The 17,126-nt window shown below is 35.0% G+C and overlaps 1 protein-coding gene across 7 annotated transcripts in view; it reads left to right on the top strand.

Moving 5' to 3' along the window:
• The first annotated feature begins 2,281 nt into the window (after positions 1 to 2,281).
• Positions 2,282 to 17,126, top strand: part of LOC143230324 (uncharacterized) — a 31,835-nt gene continuing 16,990 nt past the window's right edge. For 2 of the 7 annotated variants that reach the window (XM_076463693.1, XM_076463683.1), the window contains exons 1-4: positions 2,389 to 3,126; positions 10,797 to 11,072; positions 11,706 to 11,963; positions 14,750 to 14,995. In XM_076463693.1, coding sequence (XP_076319808.1) covers positions 2,646 to 3,126; positions 10,797 to 11,072; positions 11,706 to 11,963; positions 14,750 to 14,995 — 1,261 coding nt within the window. In that variant the 5' untranslated portion in view covers positions 2,389 to 2,645. Of the gene's footprint in view, positions 3,127 to 10,796; positions 11,073 to 11,705; positions 11,964 to 14,749; positions 14,996 to 17,126 lie in introns of all 7 variants that reach the window. The other 5 variants (XM_076463703.1, XM_076463714.1, XM_076463673.1 and 2 more) reach the window with 5 other exon arrangements.

The following is a 17,126-nucleotide window of genomic DNA, read 5'->3' as shown; positions in this document are numbered from 1 at the left end:
AATTTGATGTAAAATGTCCAGTTGATAGCAAAAATCGTATGAATGAAATTAGCCCTCTGAGAGCACAACTTCATGAACAAAAGGAGGTCTAAAATATTTTTATCATCGATTTTGGGTTCGATATGTAAATTCAGATCTTCAAGTGAGGAAAGAAATGCTTGGCTATTGTGGATTACGAGATTGAACATGTGGAAAACACATCTTTGAAAAATTTCTTGAAATGCCAAAAAAAATTCAATCTGGATTTTAAAATTGATTTCTGTCACAACAGACGGTGTTCCCGCCATGACTGGGCGAAATTTGGATTTATTTCTCATTTAAAGCAGCATTTAATTGAAAATAATGTGAAGGGCACGTTGCCATCTTTCTATTGTATTCTGCACCAGGAAAATTTTGTGCTCAGATATCTAAAAGTGATGAATTGAAAAACTTGATGGTCATTATTGTAAAAATTGTGAATTATATTCAACGCGTTTTACTTTATTTTGAATTTCGCGCAAACGTACTTTAAAACTATCTGCGCTAGTCGTCCCTAATTTAGCAGTGTAAGACCAAAGGGAAGGCAGCTAGTCATCACTACCAACGCTTGGGCTACTCCTTTACCAACGAATAATGGGATTTACCATAACATTATAGCGCCCCCACGACTGGAAGGGCGAGCATGTTTGGTGTGACGGGGATTCGAAACCGCGACCCTCAAATAACGAGTCGAACGCCTTAACCGCCTGGCCATGCCGGGCTCTATCAGATGGCACCTATTAACTACTTCTACTGGAGAAACGTGTCATGATATATTTTAAATGAAATTTTAAAACCTGTGCGAACGAATTTATTTCTACAGCTTAACATATTTCAAAGAGATTCTTTTTCTAAATAGAAACGTGTGCACTAAATATTCTTGACAGTAAAAGTAATTTATAGATCAGTAAAAAGAAAATAAATGCAGTGTGAGTGAAAACACAATGTGATTCTGGATTCTGTCATAAATTGGACTAATGGTTATATAGGTGAACTTCAGTTTACAACTCTAAACTAGAAGATGTTTACGAACTTTCACGAATATCTCTCTGAACTTGTCCAAATGTGGCATTGGGCATTATTATTCGGTTATTATAAATATCACGGTAGACTGGATAAACTATGGTTAACTTTATTCTTGAAAGACCAAAAGCAAATAATAAATATTCAGCCCAATTTATCATTCGATTCACACTTGCCACTTATTTATACCAGTTGCGGGGAATTCCACAGCTCGTCAATAACACAGGGCAAGGGCAAATCCACGCGAAAACAAAACTAGTTTCATATAAACTGTTAGTACGTATCTGGTGGTTTTTAGATCTCTCTCACTCGTAGTGGTGAACCTATATTCATATATGTTTTGAAAAATGTTTAGCATTGTTGCTAATAACTTATTGTTCTGAATTATTCCGGAGACAAAGTTCAATTTATTATTTGATTCACTACTGCTAAAATCTGACAACATGTAGACTATACCACTGCACAGTGCACACATGACAGAATGTTATGGTTTGTTAAAGAAACGAACACTGAATAGTTTATCAAACTATATTTTAGAATTAATATACTACAGTTGTTAAAAATAAGGTTTACAAAATGAAATATGAGAAGCATATAAACGATATATGCCACTTTTTATTAAGTTTATTTGACAAAAATATTTAAATATTTATCTCACTTCATATTTAGTAATAGTTAATAATAAATTATAATGAACCATGGTAGGGAGTGGTGCATAGTAGAGACCTCTTTTATTATTATTTAATATTGTTACGCTAGCTTTTAACAAACAAAATATAGAAAGCATCTAAGGAAATGTTTCGGAAAAGACGTTTCTATATACGATTTATTAATCCTCTTAATGACAGGGGGAAAAAAAACAAAAGAAAATTACTGAAATGTGTTTAAAAGATTTATAAGAGCTATCAGAGAAAAGGGTTTGACTGTTAAATATTTATCTAGACATTTATTTATATGTATAATGTTATTTTTTTAAATATATATAAATGGATATAATACTATAAAAAACATGGGAATTTTTTACTTTCCTCGTAATTTTTATATAAAGAACTCTTGGAAATGTGTTCAACAAGAAACTTCCCTTCACGTCATCTTGTTACCCAGTAGATGATCTAAGAAGGTCCAAGCGTTGTTCTATACTTTATTTTAATTAAAGTTTTAATATACATACTAGCCGCCCTGAGGTGAGTGTTTTCTTCGAGTGGGTTTCTTGTCATCTCGAATTACTTTACGTCATCTGTTTAGATATCGTCTGTCTACCAACACTTGTTTGTCTTGAGTTTTAACTTTAGGCCTACAGAATTCGTTTCATTAGCCAATTACAAAACTCCCACGCTTTACCAAAGTTCGTTTAATAGTCTGTTGAAAGATGTTAGTCATCGTTAATTAACAGATGTACTTTCATGACAGGAGTTAGGTTTAGTGTGTCGAAATTGTGCAATATATATATTTATATCAGTGAATAAATATGTGAGGAAACAGCTTAGCATATATTTCTAGAAACATAACGACAAGTGTAGGAATGCCAGATAGCATTACGTCAGAAAAAATTGTTTTACTTACAACCACTTCTTATTGCCCAAAACTTTCATTCAACTGAAAATATGAACGGTCACGTATTCCTAGTGAAAACACTTTTATTAATTTCAGGCCATTCGTTTGCCATTGTTTCTGCTGCTTCATGTGGTTGTGATCCTAATCTGGAAAAAAGGATAGAGACCGCCGAGATTGTGACTCTAACTTTAAATTTTAAAATTGACAATATTAAAGCGCGAATAGAGGGCCTGGAAACCAGACTTGAAACGAGCGAAAAACGACTAAGTAAACAGGAAGAAATTAACAGAGACAAACAGCAGGAGTTGAGTGTTTTGCTGGAAAAAATTTCCACACTAGAAGAAACTAACAGATCTTGTTTAAATGCTACAGAAATACTAAAGAAACAACTCGAGGATGTATCGAAAAAGTTAGAATATCAGTCTCTAGATATAATGACAATCAAAGATACTTCGATTTCCCTAATAAAATCAGTAACCGAATTGATAAAGAATGATATAGTTCCTGGACATCAAGACGCTTACGATAAGGGTGAGTTTACTCAAATTAGTAACACTCATGAATTCCTATACATAAAAGTGTTATTTAAAATTTGTGTTGTAGGTACTGTTAGTTATTAAGCACAAAGCTATACATCTCTGCCCACCACGAGTATCGAAACCGTGTTTCTAGCAGTTTAAGTTTGCACACTTACCGCTGGGGTGTGTTTTAAGGGCAAGAACATATTACATTCGTCGTAACATTTATTGTTCTCTTTAAATATAAGTATACAGTGAGGGTTTTAGTAGCAGTTAATAGGCCTAACGTGTGGTAACAATCGTTTTTAAAATAGTAAATGTAAAAAAAAAAAAAAAAATTAGTAATTACTTTGTATTCTTAGTCCGTGGAAATTTAAACCCAGTTTAAGCATGAGTATTGTAATTGTTGTTTAGGCCTCATGAACTTATTTGAAGGGGGCTGGTAGACAAAATATATATTGCTAATTGTGTAGCTTTACGCACAAAAAATGTAGCCCCTTCACCCAAGGGTAAATGTTTACTGTTAACGATGGTTAACTTTATAACAATTACAGAATGTGTTCCCACAAAAAATAAAGTTTAGCCCCTAAATTCGTTTTGTAACTCGGAGAGAATAGGTTGTTAATGCCGAGACTTGCTGGGCCTGGCATGGCCTAGCGCGTTAAGGCATGCGCTTCGTAATCTGAGGGTCGCGGGTTCGCGCCCGAGTCGCGCCAAACATGCTCGCCCTCCCAGCCGTGGGAGCGTTATAATGTTACGGCCAATCCCACTTTTTGTTGTTAAAAGAGTAGCCCAAGAGTTGGCGGTGGGTGGTGATGACTAGCTGCCTTCCCTCTAGTCTTACACTGCTAAATTAGGAACGGCTAGCACAGATAGCCCTCGAGTAGCTTTGTGCGAAATTCCAAACAACAACAGCCGACACTTGCTATAAAAAGAATTAAGACGTAAATCGGACACTTTAAAAATAAAAGTGTAAGTATATAAACTCAGAATAAATAAAAGCCCGTACTAAGGTTTGTTGTTATAAGGTCATTTAAATAACATCAGTACTTCAATGCTGAAGTTATAAAAAAAGTAGATGTAATTCATGTGTAACTTTATGTATAGTTTAAGTCTTTACCTAAGACACAACTCTAACAAAAGTGACCTGTACTTGAATAAGAAGTACAACATAAGTAAAATAATAATAATAAATTAGTTAAGGACATAAAGACTATATATGACTCGAGTTTTAAAGTGAGGTAGCTACACAAGTTCAGATCTCATTTCTCTTGATTCTTGTTGTGCTTGGAATGGTTCCTCTTCACTTCAAGCTGTAAGCGGGTTATTGGATAAATATAATATACATAACTATTATGGTAGGCCCGGCATGGCCAGGTGGTTAAGACACTCAAGTCGTAATATGAGGGTCGCGGGTTCGAATCCTCGTCACACCAAACATGCTTGCCCCTTTCAGCCGTGAGGGTACTATAATGTTACGGTCAATCCCACTATTCGTTGGTAAAAGAGTAGCCTAAGAGTTGTCGGTGAGTGGTGATGACTAGCTGCCTTCCCTCTAGTCTTATACTGCTAAATTACGGACGGCTAGCACAGATAGCCCTCGAGTAGCTTTGTGCGAAATTCCAAAACTAACTAACTAAACTATCTCAACTAATGGTGCATCGTGTTGTTTAACACCGAATTTATACGAAGAGCGGTGAAAGTAAAGAGCTGGAAAAGTGGAAAGTATTTTTGTTTATTTATTTTAGCGCAAAGCTATACAACACGCTGTTGGTGCTCTGTATACCACGGGGAATCGAACCCCGGATTTTACCATTGTAAGTCCGTAACTTACCGCTATTCCACCGATAGACTACAAAAACAAACCAATCAGTTGGTAAGTAAAATATGAGATGATAACATTTGAATCTGATGTCATCACATGTAAGAGAATAAAATGATTTAGGGTTTCTTTTTTATACTTTAAGGGTTTCTTTGTTTTTGAGTTTCACGCAAAACTACACGATGGATCTCTGCACCAGCTGTCCCTAATTGACCAGTGAAATACATTATCACCCAGTGTCGGTTCTTGGTCTGTTCTTTTACTAACGAATAGTTGTATTGACCGTCCTATCATAAAGTTATCATGATAGGGCGACAAGCATGTGGTGGGACGGGCATTCGAACCCGTGACCCTCAGATTAAAGTTGAGCGCCCTAACCCGTCTAGCTATGTTAGGCCTACGTTAAGGAACACGGTAATCATATCGTAATATGCACCGATCTCAAATTTGATTAATAATCCTCATTGAGAAGATAACATGAGATTTTTGAATTCGAAATACGAATGTAACATTTTAAGCTTTTTAGCATTTTTATTAAAATTTAATGAGAGGCTAGTTATATACAGGGTGGCCCGTAAGTCCCTACCCATCCATATAACTTATTTGCCAGTTATTGTATTCAGGGTGTCACCAGCATTCTTGCGCTCATGTACCCATGTACTTGTCACAATACGCTCTTTAAGTGTAAATGGGCTTACATCGGCCATATTTCTCTGAAGAAACAGAAATTTATAATACATGCGTAATTGAATATAACATAATAACATATGGATGGGTAGGGACTTACGGGCCACCCTGTATATCGTATTTGGGAGAATGTTCAGTTGGTAACCTTTTAAAACGTGTCTGGTGTCACTATAATACATTGGAAGCGACACTGTTTTCTTCATAACCTGTTCTTTTTTAAAAATGTAAGCAAATTTAGATTTCAATGAAATTACATGAAGAAGCAGAATTATTAGAAATACTGACGTAAAATTATTTTGAGAATTGGAAAAAACGGAGTAAAATAATTACGAGAAGATTATTGAGAAAGAAAATTACATTTTAAGATAAGTAATGAAAGTGTAAGAAGTTGTAAGATCATTAGAAGTATACGTACTGAGACAATAAGAAAAAGAAATGGTTGTTGTAACACCTAGACACCCTGTGAAGGTGTTGATAATAATAGAACATTTCATTATCCATCAAACACGTATTTAATACATGTCAACGGTATTTTGTCTGAGTATTGCATCAACCGTATATATATAGAGAGTTTCGTACTTAGTTTAGAAACCTACATGCTACAACGTGCACGTGATTCTACCACGGCCAAAGTTTGAGTTAACTTCAATATATATATATATATATATATACTGGCCGTGTGGAGAGGTGGACTGCAGAATCGTCAACTGTCATCCACAGATCTCAAAAGATCAAGGCAAGAAACTTCAGGGGTCACTCTCCAGTCTCGCATTTATTCAGCCAATACCTAAGGAAGAAATCTCTGCCCAATCATGAACTAACTCCTGCTTACATTCAGTCCTTTGTGTACCCAAGCAGTTATCAAGACCAGAGGGTCAAAACCAAAAAAAGTAAACAAAAAACAGACTCTGTGACGAGTTTTTTTAATCGGATTATTATTTAAATTTAGGTTTACTAACTCTAAATAAGTAAACTGGTCTCAAAGTTTTTAATACTCTCAATATTTAACTTACTATTGGTCTTAAAACTTCTCAGTTTTTCACTACTTATCTTAAAATGTCATAATTATTTCCTAATAGTCTTCTCTCGCAGGGGCGTAGATCCTGGGGGGATGGGTGCGACACATCCCCCCTTCATTTTAGGTGGGGGGTATAGTGCATACAATCATCCCCCCCTACAGTTTGGTCTGTTGAATTGTTTTATTGCATCACAGGCTTACATATTGTGTGTTTGTTCTTGTGATTCTCGTGTTCTTACCAATCGAATTACATAATTAGGTCTAGATGTAGGCTTTTTCAGTAGCCGAGATGTACATCTTTAATATCGGCGTGCTTCTAAGCTTTTCGATCTAAGCGATAGTTCTTAAGTATCAGTAAGTAGGCCTAAATATAATGCAAGACTTGCGAGCACTATCACAGAATCTACCTACGTCTTGTACGTAGAGTAAGATTAAGTAAAATTTTCATCACAACAGATTGAACAGAGCATGAAATTCGAAAATATTACTCCCAAGTGTAAACTCCTGTGTTCTATATCTGGCAGGCTTTTTGTAGCTTGTAGCTGCATTAATCTTATGTGTATATTATGCGGTTTTCCTACGCCATTTGTTCTTATGTATGTCTAGCCGGTTTTATTGTCGAACGCCTTACTCTCCTTAGCTGCCGAAGCTGCTGACCATAGTACGTTTAGTGTACAGTTAACGACAGGTTCGGGCCGCTTAGATCCAGACGCGCCCTACATCAACCCTCTCCGCTCCCTTTAGTCTGAGCCTCGATTTTACAACAGGGCTCATTAGACCTGTGTTTGTGGCCCTCATTAATCCATGAAATTTCAGATTATCACCGCTCTCTAATAAAGTGCTAGTGCTTTATGGTCAAAGAACAATACATTCTTTTATCATAGATTGTAAAAATATTGTATTTTCTTGTATAATTAGAACACAAAAGGATTGATTTCAACGGACTGAAGCCACTACTCAAATTGTATTGCTAGTTTTTGTTTAGATGTTTTTATTTAATAGACGTACTTATAGACATTATATCACAACGAGTTTGATGAGCTTTAACAGGAATATAATATATTTGTGATTGTTTAAGTATTTTTCAAGAAACTTGCAATTACTTGTGTTGTAACTACCGTGTTTCTCCGAAAATAAGACAGGGCTTATATTAATTTTCACTCCAAAATATGACACTAGGGCTTATTTTCGGGGGATGTCTTATTTTGATATATTAAAAAAATGAAGTTACAAAGTAAAACTATTAAACTAACCATTTAAAATAAACTATTATTAAACTATTAAACTAACTGATTAATACTTAAACAAACTAATTAACTAACTATTAAACTAATTAATACATTATTATTTTTTTATTTCTTTCCTCTTCCTGCCACTCTTAACTAAGGCTTATTTTAAGGGTAGGGCTTATATTAAAACTATCCCCAAAAATCACACTAGGTCTTATTTTATGGGTAGGTCTTATTATCGGAGAAACACGGTAGCACACATTATTGTCCTAGCGATGCCCAGGCGGTCAGTCGGCTCGGTAGTCACTGTGAGATTCGACTTAAATACATTGTACAGTTCAGTCCTACTTCCATACACTAACATCATATCAATATTCATTCAACACATCTACAAAATAACAAGAAAGTGTTTTCTATTCATTCAACACATCTCCAAGATAACAAGAGTGTTTTCTATTCATTCAACACATCTACAAAATAACAAGAAAGTGTTTTCTATTCATTCAACACATCTCCAAGATAACAAGAGTGTTTTCTATTCATTCAACACATCTCCAAGATAACAAGAAAGTGTTTTCTATTCATTCAACACATCTCCAAGATAACAAGAGTGTTTTCTATTCATTCAACACATCTCCAAGATAACAAGAGTGTTTTCTATTCATTCAACACATCTACAAAATAACAAGAAAGTGTTTTCTATTCATTCAACACATCTCCAAGATAACAAGAGTGTTTTCTATTCATTCAACACATCTCCAAGATAACAAGAAAGTGTTTTCTATTCATTCAACACATCTCCAAGATAACAAGAGTGTTTTCTATTCATTCAACACATCTCCAAGATAACAAGAGTGTTTTCTATTCATTCAACACATCTACAAAATAACAAGAAAGTGTTTTCTATTCATTCAACACATCTCCAAGATAACAAGAGTGTTTTCTATTCATTCAACACATCTACAAAATAACAAGAAAGTGTTTTCTATTCATTCAACACATCTCCAAGATAACAAGAATGTTTTCTGTTCATTCAGCACATCTCCAAGATAACAAGAGTGTTTTCTATTCATTCAACACATCTACAAAATAACAAGAAAGTGTTTTCTATTCATTCAACACATCTACAAAATAACAAGAAAGTGTTTTCTATTCATTCAGTACATCTACAAAATAACAAGAAAGTGTTTTGTATATACTTAATATCCATACATTTCAGTCCCACACAATTTAATGTATCTGGTAAGTAAAATAAAAATTCACGGTACTGTACAAAGTGTTAGGACAAAAGAATGTTTTGTCATTCTTTCCATTGTATAAAACTATTTCTTCCATATTATTACAGAATGTAAACTTCAACACTGTCATAATGCTTCACTAATCTTTATTGACAGTTGAATGAGTCGGGGTGAGAATATTTATCCTTCTTTAGAATTACCATATACTTGTACCAAGGCCAGGTAATAAGGGTTCTGTACCTCAGAACGGCTGGTATGGGTATTAACACTTTTATTTCAAGTGGGTTTCTCGTCATCAAAAATTTGTGACACATTTGTCTTTATTCTGTTAACATTTTGAAAACTGTTCACAACACCTCACTTATACAAACCTACATGGAAACCTTGAAGTATCGTAGCAACAAGATTACTCTGTGACTGCATGTTTATAGCTTTTAGGTTCACGTAATCAGATTACCAATTTGCAAATTGAACAGTCCACAAAAGTGGCTGCAAAAATCATCCCCCCCCATCAGGTGTAAAAAATATACGCCCCTGTTCTCTCCCAAGCGTGTTCAGGCGTTCGACTCGTAATTCTAGGGTCGCGGGTTCGAATCCCGGTCGCACCAAACATACTCGCCTTTCAGCCGTGGTGGCGTTATAAATTGACGGTCAATCCCACTATTCGTTGGTAAAAGAGTAGCCCAAGAGTTGGCGGTGAGTGGTGTTGACTAGCTGCCTTCCATCTAGTCCTACACTGCTAAATTAGGGACGGCTAGCACAGACAAAAAAAAACAAAACACTGTTCTCTCGTAATTGTTTCATTCCACTTTTTTTTACTTTCTCAAAATAGTTTTACGTTAAAATTTCCGCTTCTTTGTACAATTTCTCTGCTTCTTCGTGTTATAGTGACATCTGAAATCTTTACGTTATTTTTTACTTTTTCTGGCTAGGTTTTAAATCTACTCAAGAAAGAAGACAAATGAATACCAACATTATTCTAAATACACTCTTATTAAATTTCAATAAAAATACTAAAAACTTTAAATCTTTCTTTTCCTCAACACAAACGATGATTCCGAAAAAAAAAGTGTGAAAAGTTGAGTTATGGACCTTTGTGAAAGGACAAGTTTACACCGAGTGATCGTGTGAAGATTTTGGCTTCAATCAATATAAAATTTTGTAAACGTGGCCGATAGACAAAACATGTCTTACGAACCAATGAAGTGTTAAGTGAAGATTGGCTGGTGTTCAGTGAGGGCTAATGATACTGTTTTCCATAAATTATTCATAAACAAAACTTGTTTTACAAACTAGGGAGGGGTTAAGTGAAGGTTGGCTGGTAGTCATTGAATATTGAGGGTTGATTATTGTGTTTTATGCAGTACACATTATTTCAAATTACTAATTACTTTTACATCTTAATCAATTTATAGCATATTGATAAAGTTGGATATTTCTATTTGCTCACACAACATTATAGATGTTGTGTCAATTAAATGGGAAGTTAGAACAGCTGATTAACAACATTTAAGAAAAGTGGAATTAATCAATATTAGAGAAACACTTGCATGTTTATAAAATATAATCTTGTCTGTCTCTAGTGGGACTAACTATAAGGTAATGTAACATTTAGGACTAACAAAACCATGGAATACTCTAAAGATATATTTTACTACTGAATTGTATAATGACTGATGTATCTTTTAGAATCCAAACCAGAAGATGATGAAAAGACATCTACATTACAACCAGATGAGAATAAATGGGACAAACAACATTGTGAACTGGTGACCTCTGATAAAGATCTTAAAGTATTTCATCAGGGGAAACCTGTAATGAATGGTGATCGTGTCAAAGATGGAGGTGACATTATGTTATTTTGTCTTCAGGGAAAAACTGTAAATAGTCAGCCCATCTTTAAGAAAGTGACTTGTCATAATGGTCAGTGGAATACGGAGATTCCATCGTGTCCTTTCGACTCTGGTGAGATTAAATATAGATATAGAAACAGTCATGTTTCTAAGCCTTAATACAAAGAGATAATTCAGCACTTCCATAACAATGATTCGCTAGGTTACTATACTTTATACTTGAGGGCGAGATTATGAAAAATTTTATTCGTGTACTCAGTACTCAATTTTTATAATTAGACAGGACTAGAAAGATAAAGGTTTTACTGTAGTTTTATGTTTCATTTTTAAAATTTAGTGAAATAAAGAAGAATTTTTAGCGATACTCAGCGCCACATTTAAAATAACTCGTACATTGTTCGTGTTTATAATAACAACAACTGATTTTATTAATATGTTGAGTAACATGATTTTATCGATATGTAATATAGAAAAACGTGTTCCGTATATGTTTGTAGACACCTCTATCAAGAGATAAGCTTGCAAGTTATATAGGCACCGAATTTTATTTGGACTTGGATTGTGGGAAGTAGGATAAACGTTGTACATCTTACCTGTTTTATACTTTTCCAGTGTTGTTAGGTCCTTTCCATGCTCAACGTGTAGATTATGATAAATAAATTTTGCAATAATTTTTAATATCAATTAATATGTTAAGAGACCATTAATTTAGATGTTCTAATGTCTTAACTGTTGAATCTTTTAGAATCCAAACCAGAAGGTCTTGAAACAGAACAAAATAAACTCGACAAAGTAGACTGTGAACTGGTGATCTCTGATAAAGATCTTAAAGTATTTCATCAGGGGAAACCTGTAATGAATGGTGATCGTGTTAAAGATGGAGGTGACATTATGTTATTTTGTCTTCAGCGAAAAACTGTAAATAATCAGCCCATCTTTAAGAAAGTGACTTGTCATAATGGTCAGTGGAATACGGAGATTCCATCGTGTCCTTTCAACTCTGGTGAGTTTAAATATAGTTATAGAAATAGTCGTGTTTCTAAGCCTTAATACAAAGAGATAATTCAGCACATCCATAACAGCCATCAGTACAGTATTGTGATAAAACATAAGTCACTAGGTGTTTTTAAGCTGATATATGTAGGAACAATTTTCCAGAATATACCAATAATTATAACTAATACCACAGGAACCTTAAATGCAACCTCTAAAGATTTGTATGTACGTGTTTCTTATAGCAAAGCCACATCGGGCTATCTGTTGAGTCCTCTGAGGGGAATCATACCCCCTTATTTCAGCGTTGTAAATCAGTAGACTTACCGCTGTACCATCGGGGGGGTGCCAAGTTTTGTAATTTAGCAGATTATAAAATGTTATAAATATTTTCTTACAGCATTACATTTTGGTTTTATAATTTATTGAAATAAAATTATATCAGTACTCAGTCAGAGCGCTAGAATAACTTACACAACGTTGCTTACATGATCCGTTAACATAATTACACCCTTTTTATCTTAATAAATAATATTATAACTGGTATCTAAGAAACAAGCAATATTTCAATAGTGAGCTTAACTTTAACAAGATTTCTACGAAACTGGATAAGTTTTTTTACTTCACTGAACTTTGTTTAACTGTTACGTGTTCAGTTCCATCACCACAGTTTATTTAAGACTCTAAAGATAGCCGGGTTTCTTAACGAATTTCATTTAGCTCAAAAGAATACCAGTAACGCATAAGGTCAAAGCTTCATGTGTTTGTTGTGCTGCGCTCGAACTGGATAATTTATCAGACGTTCAAAGTTATATACCATCAGTAACTTTTTAATAATCATAATTCACATGTTCCTGAAACATCCGCGCTTTTTTTACGGGGGATGGGGGTGAAAGGGTTCTCTTTCTTAACCAAGTCTTGCGCAGTGTATTGCAAGGAGCTAATCGAGATTGGCTTGAAATATTGTTTCGTTCAGTTGAGCGATTTTGTTTCACTTCCATTGGAAACACCGAAAGTTTCCTTCTATAAAATGTTGTGTCCTTTGGCTTTTCTTCATTTGGTAAATTTTATATATAAATATTTCTATTTAGAAAGGTACGTGTATACAATCGTGTCCATGATGGTAGAGTACTAAACTGTCGAACTGTGTGAATTTCGTTATATATGTGGTGTTCCAAGTGGCAGTCACTGTATCAACATATACAAACAAAATGAAGCTAAGCCTAGATATACGAGACAGCTCTTAACTTGTCAAAGAAACTGTTTGAAGTCTTCTTTGTCGCTATTAGTAACGGTTTATTGAAAAAATTCGGAACTTTAATTAGATGCGGTTAAATTGTTCACTTAATCACTTCCAGTAGTAACAATAATTAACTTTCACCATTGTTTTATTTATTTTCCTTTGCGGATATCCTTGGATTATATTTATTTCTAGCGTTATGATATTGTCAGTAGGTAAAGACCGGTTATTACCACGTACCAGTCGTGTTACAAAAGGTTAATTGATTAACTAACCGGGTTGGATGATTATGGTTTTTAGTCTTTCACAACACTGACCTTAGCTGCTTCATTACTCTCACAATGTTTGAAGATATCAAACCAGATCTGTCTCTTTCCAAGCCATATCTGTCTTTGTTACTCTTAACTTGATTCTCTTTTACTTTCGCGCAAAGCTACACGAGGACTATCTGCGCTAGTTGTTCTTAATTTAGCAGTGTACGACTAGAGGGAAAGCCAGTCATCACTATCCGCCGCCATCTCTTGAGCTACCCTTTTACCACCAAATAGTGGAACTGATCGTCACATTATAACGCCCCCATGGCTGAAGGAACGAGGATGTTTGGAGTGACGGAGATTCGAATCCGCAACCCCCAGATAACGTATTTCTTGAATACGAGTCGAGTGCCCTAACCACTTGACCATAGCCTCTTAACTTGATGGTGTCAGCTATATAGAAGATTTTGGAGTTATTTTGTTTAGTAAAAAAGGCAAAATTCTAAGTTTGCACGTCTGTGTGTGTAAAAAAGTTGCTGCTCACAACCGTTTGGAAGAATTTATTTCGTTTCATTTTTTTTAATATGTATAGTGATATCGAACAAACATCTCGATTCTTTTAGCGTCTTCCATCCTTTCCAACAATAAACTCAACTCGAAATAAGACACGACGGACGACATACACCTTCCGTGGCTTCTGTTTGTAATGTTGAATTTTGGGATGACACTTTTAAATGTACCTGCTAATGATATCACATGAGAGTTTTGAACATTTCCACACGCCATCCAACCCCTCGCTAGTACAGCGGTAAGTCTACGGATTTACAGCGCTAAAATCAGGGGTTCGATTCCCGTCGGTGGGCTCAGCAGATAGCCCGATGTGGCTTTGCTATAAGAAAACACACATACAAGCCACCTATAGGCTCTTTATCACAAATGTGTTTCACATACGTTTGTACGCATCTGTACCAAGTAGGGAAAAACAAAACACTCTGGACGTTACATAGGTGCCGAATTTTCTTGAAGGTTGGATTGAGGAAGCAGGTTATATTTGGGTTAAAGACTTTGTACAGCATACCTGTTCTTTGTTCTCCAAAGGGATGGGGTACATATGTAATCTGTATCTACGTTAGAGTGTATGAATTTTGAAATTATTTCACTTGTTTACACCCAAACTTACCCTGCACCAACCATGTAATTTTTTATGTATGGAAGGAATTCTTTATACGAATTAACATATTAAAAGAATTAATTTAGATGTTCTAATGTCTTAACTGTTGAATCTTTTCGAATCCAAACCAGAAGGTCTTGAAACAGAACAAAATAAACTCGACAAAGTAGACTGTGAACTGGTGACCTCTGATAAAGATCTAAAAGTATTTCATCAAGGGAAACCTGTAATGAATGGTGATCGTGTTAAAGATGGAGGTGACATTATGTTATTTTGTCTTCAGGGAAAAACTGTAAATAATCAGCCCATCTTTAAGAAAGTGACTTGTCATAATGGTCAGTGGAATATGGAGATTCCATCGTGTCCTTTCGACTCTGGTGAGTTTAAATATAGTTATAGAAACAGTCATGTTTCTAAGCCTTAATACAAAGAGATAATTCAGCACTTCCATAACAGCCATCAGTACAGTATTGTGATAAAACACAAGTAACATAAGTCACTAGGTGTTTTTTAAGCTGATATATGTAGGAACAATTTTCTAGAATATACCAATAATTATAACTAATATCACAGGAAGCTTAAATGCAACCTCCTAAGTTTTGTATGTACGTGTTTCTTATAGCAAAGCCACATCGGACTATCTGTTGACTCCTCTGAGGGGAATCATACCCCCTTATTTCAGCGTTGTAAATCCGTAGACTTACCGCTGTACCATCGGGGGGGTGCCAAGTTTTGTAATTTAGCAGATTATAAAATTTTATAAATATTTTCTTACAGCATTACATTTTGGTTTTATAATTTATTGAAATAAAATTATATCAGTACTCAGTCAGAGCGCTAGAATAACTTACACAACGTTGCTTACATGATCCGTTAACATAATTACACCCTTTTTATCTTAATAAATAATATTATAACTGGTATCTAAGAAACAAGCAATATTTCAATAGTGAGCTTAACTTTAACAAGATTTCTATGAAACTGGATATGTTTTTTTTTTACTTCACTGAACTTTGTTTAACTGTTACGTGTTCATTTCCATCACTACAGTTTATTTAAGACTCTAAAGATAGCCGGGTTTCTTAACGAATTTCATTTAGCTCAAAAGAATACCAGTAGCGCATAAGGTCAAAGCTTCATGTGTTTGTTGTGCTGCGCTCGAACTGGATAATTTATCAGACGTTCAAAGTTATATACCATCAGCAACTTTTTAATAACCATAATTCACATGTTCCTGAAACATCCGCGCTTTTTTTACGGGGGATGGGGGTGAAAGGGTTCTCTTTCGTAACCAAGTCTTGCGCAGTGTATTGCAAGGAGCTAATCGAGATTGGCTTGAAATATTGTTTCGTTCAGTTGAGCGATTTTGTTTCACTTCCATTGGAAACACCGAAAGTTTCCTTCTATAAAATGTTGTGTCCTTTGGCTTTTCTTCATTTGGTAAATTTTATATATAAATATTTCTATTTAGAAAGGTACGTGTATACAATCGTGTCCATGATGGTAGAGTACTAAACTGTCGAACTGTGTGAATTTCGTTATATATGTAGTGTTCCAAGTGGCAGTCACTGTATCAACATATACAAACAAAATGAAGCTAAGCCTAGATATACGAGACAGCTCTTAACTTGTCAAAGAAACTGTTTGAAGTCTTCTTTGTCGCTATTAGTAACGGTTTATTGAAAAAATTCGGAACTTTAATTAGATGCGGTTAATTTGTTCACTTAATCACTTCCAGTAGTAACAATAATTAACTTTCACCATTGTTTTATTTATTTTCCTTTGCGGATATCCTTGGATTATATTTATTTCTAGCGTTATGATATTGTCAGTAGGTAAAGACCGGTTATTACCACGTACCAGTCGTGTTACAAAAGGTTAATTGATTAACTAACCGGGTTGGATGATTATGGTTTTTAGTCTTTCACAACACTGACCTTAGCTGCTTCATTACTCTCACAATGTTTGAAGATATCAAACCAGATCTGTCTCTTTCCAAACCATATCTGTCTTTGTTACTCTTAACTCGATTCTCTTTTACTTTCGCGCAAAGCTACACGAGGGCTATCTGCGCTAGTTGTTCTTAATTTAGCAGTGCAAGACTAGAGGGAAAGCTAGTCATCACTATCCGCCGCCACCTCTTGAGCTACCCTTTTACCACCAAATAGTGGAATTGATCGTCACATTATAACGCCTCCATGGCTGAAGGAACGAGGATGTTTGGAGTGACGGAGATTCGAATCCGCAACCCCCAGATGACGTATTTCTTGAATACGAGTCGAGTGCCCTAACCACTTGGCCATAGCCTCTTAACTTGATGGTGTCCGCTATATAGAAGATTTTGGAGTTATTTTGTTCAGTAAAAAAGGCAAAATTCTAAGTTTGCACGTGTGTGTGTGTGTAAAAAGTTGCTGCTCACAACCGTTTGGAAGAATTTATTTCGTTTCATTTTTTTTTAATATGTATAGTGATATCGAACAAACATCTCGATTCTTTTAGCGTCTTCCA

The sequence above is a fragment of the Tachypleus tridentatus genome, chromosome 1 (genome assembly GCF_004210375.1).
Source record: "Tachypleus tridentatus isolate NWPU-2018 chromosome 1, ASM421037v1, whole genome shotgun sequence".
Classification (NCBI taxonomy): Eukaryota; Metazoa; Arthropoda; class Merostomata; order Xiphosura; family Limulidae; genus Tachypleus; species Tachypleus tridentatus.
Note: the sequence above shows the minus strand (reverse complement) of the source record. Positions and strands in the feature narration are given on the sequence as shown.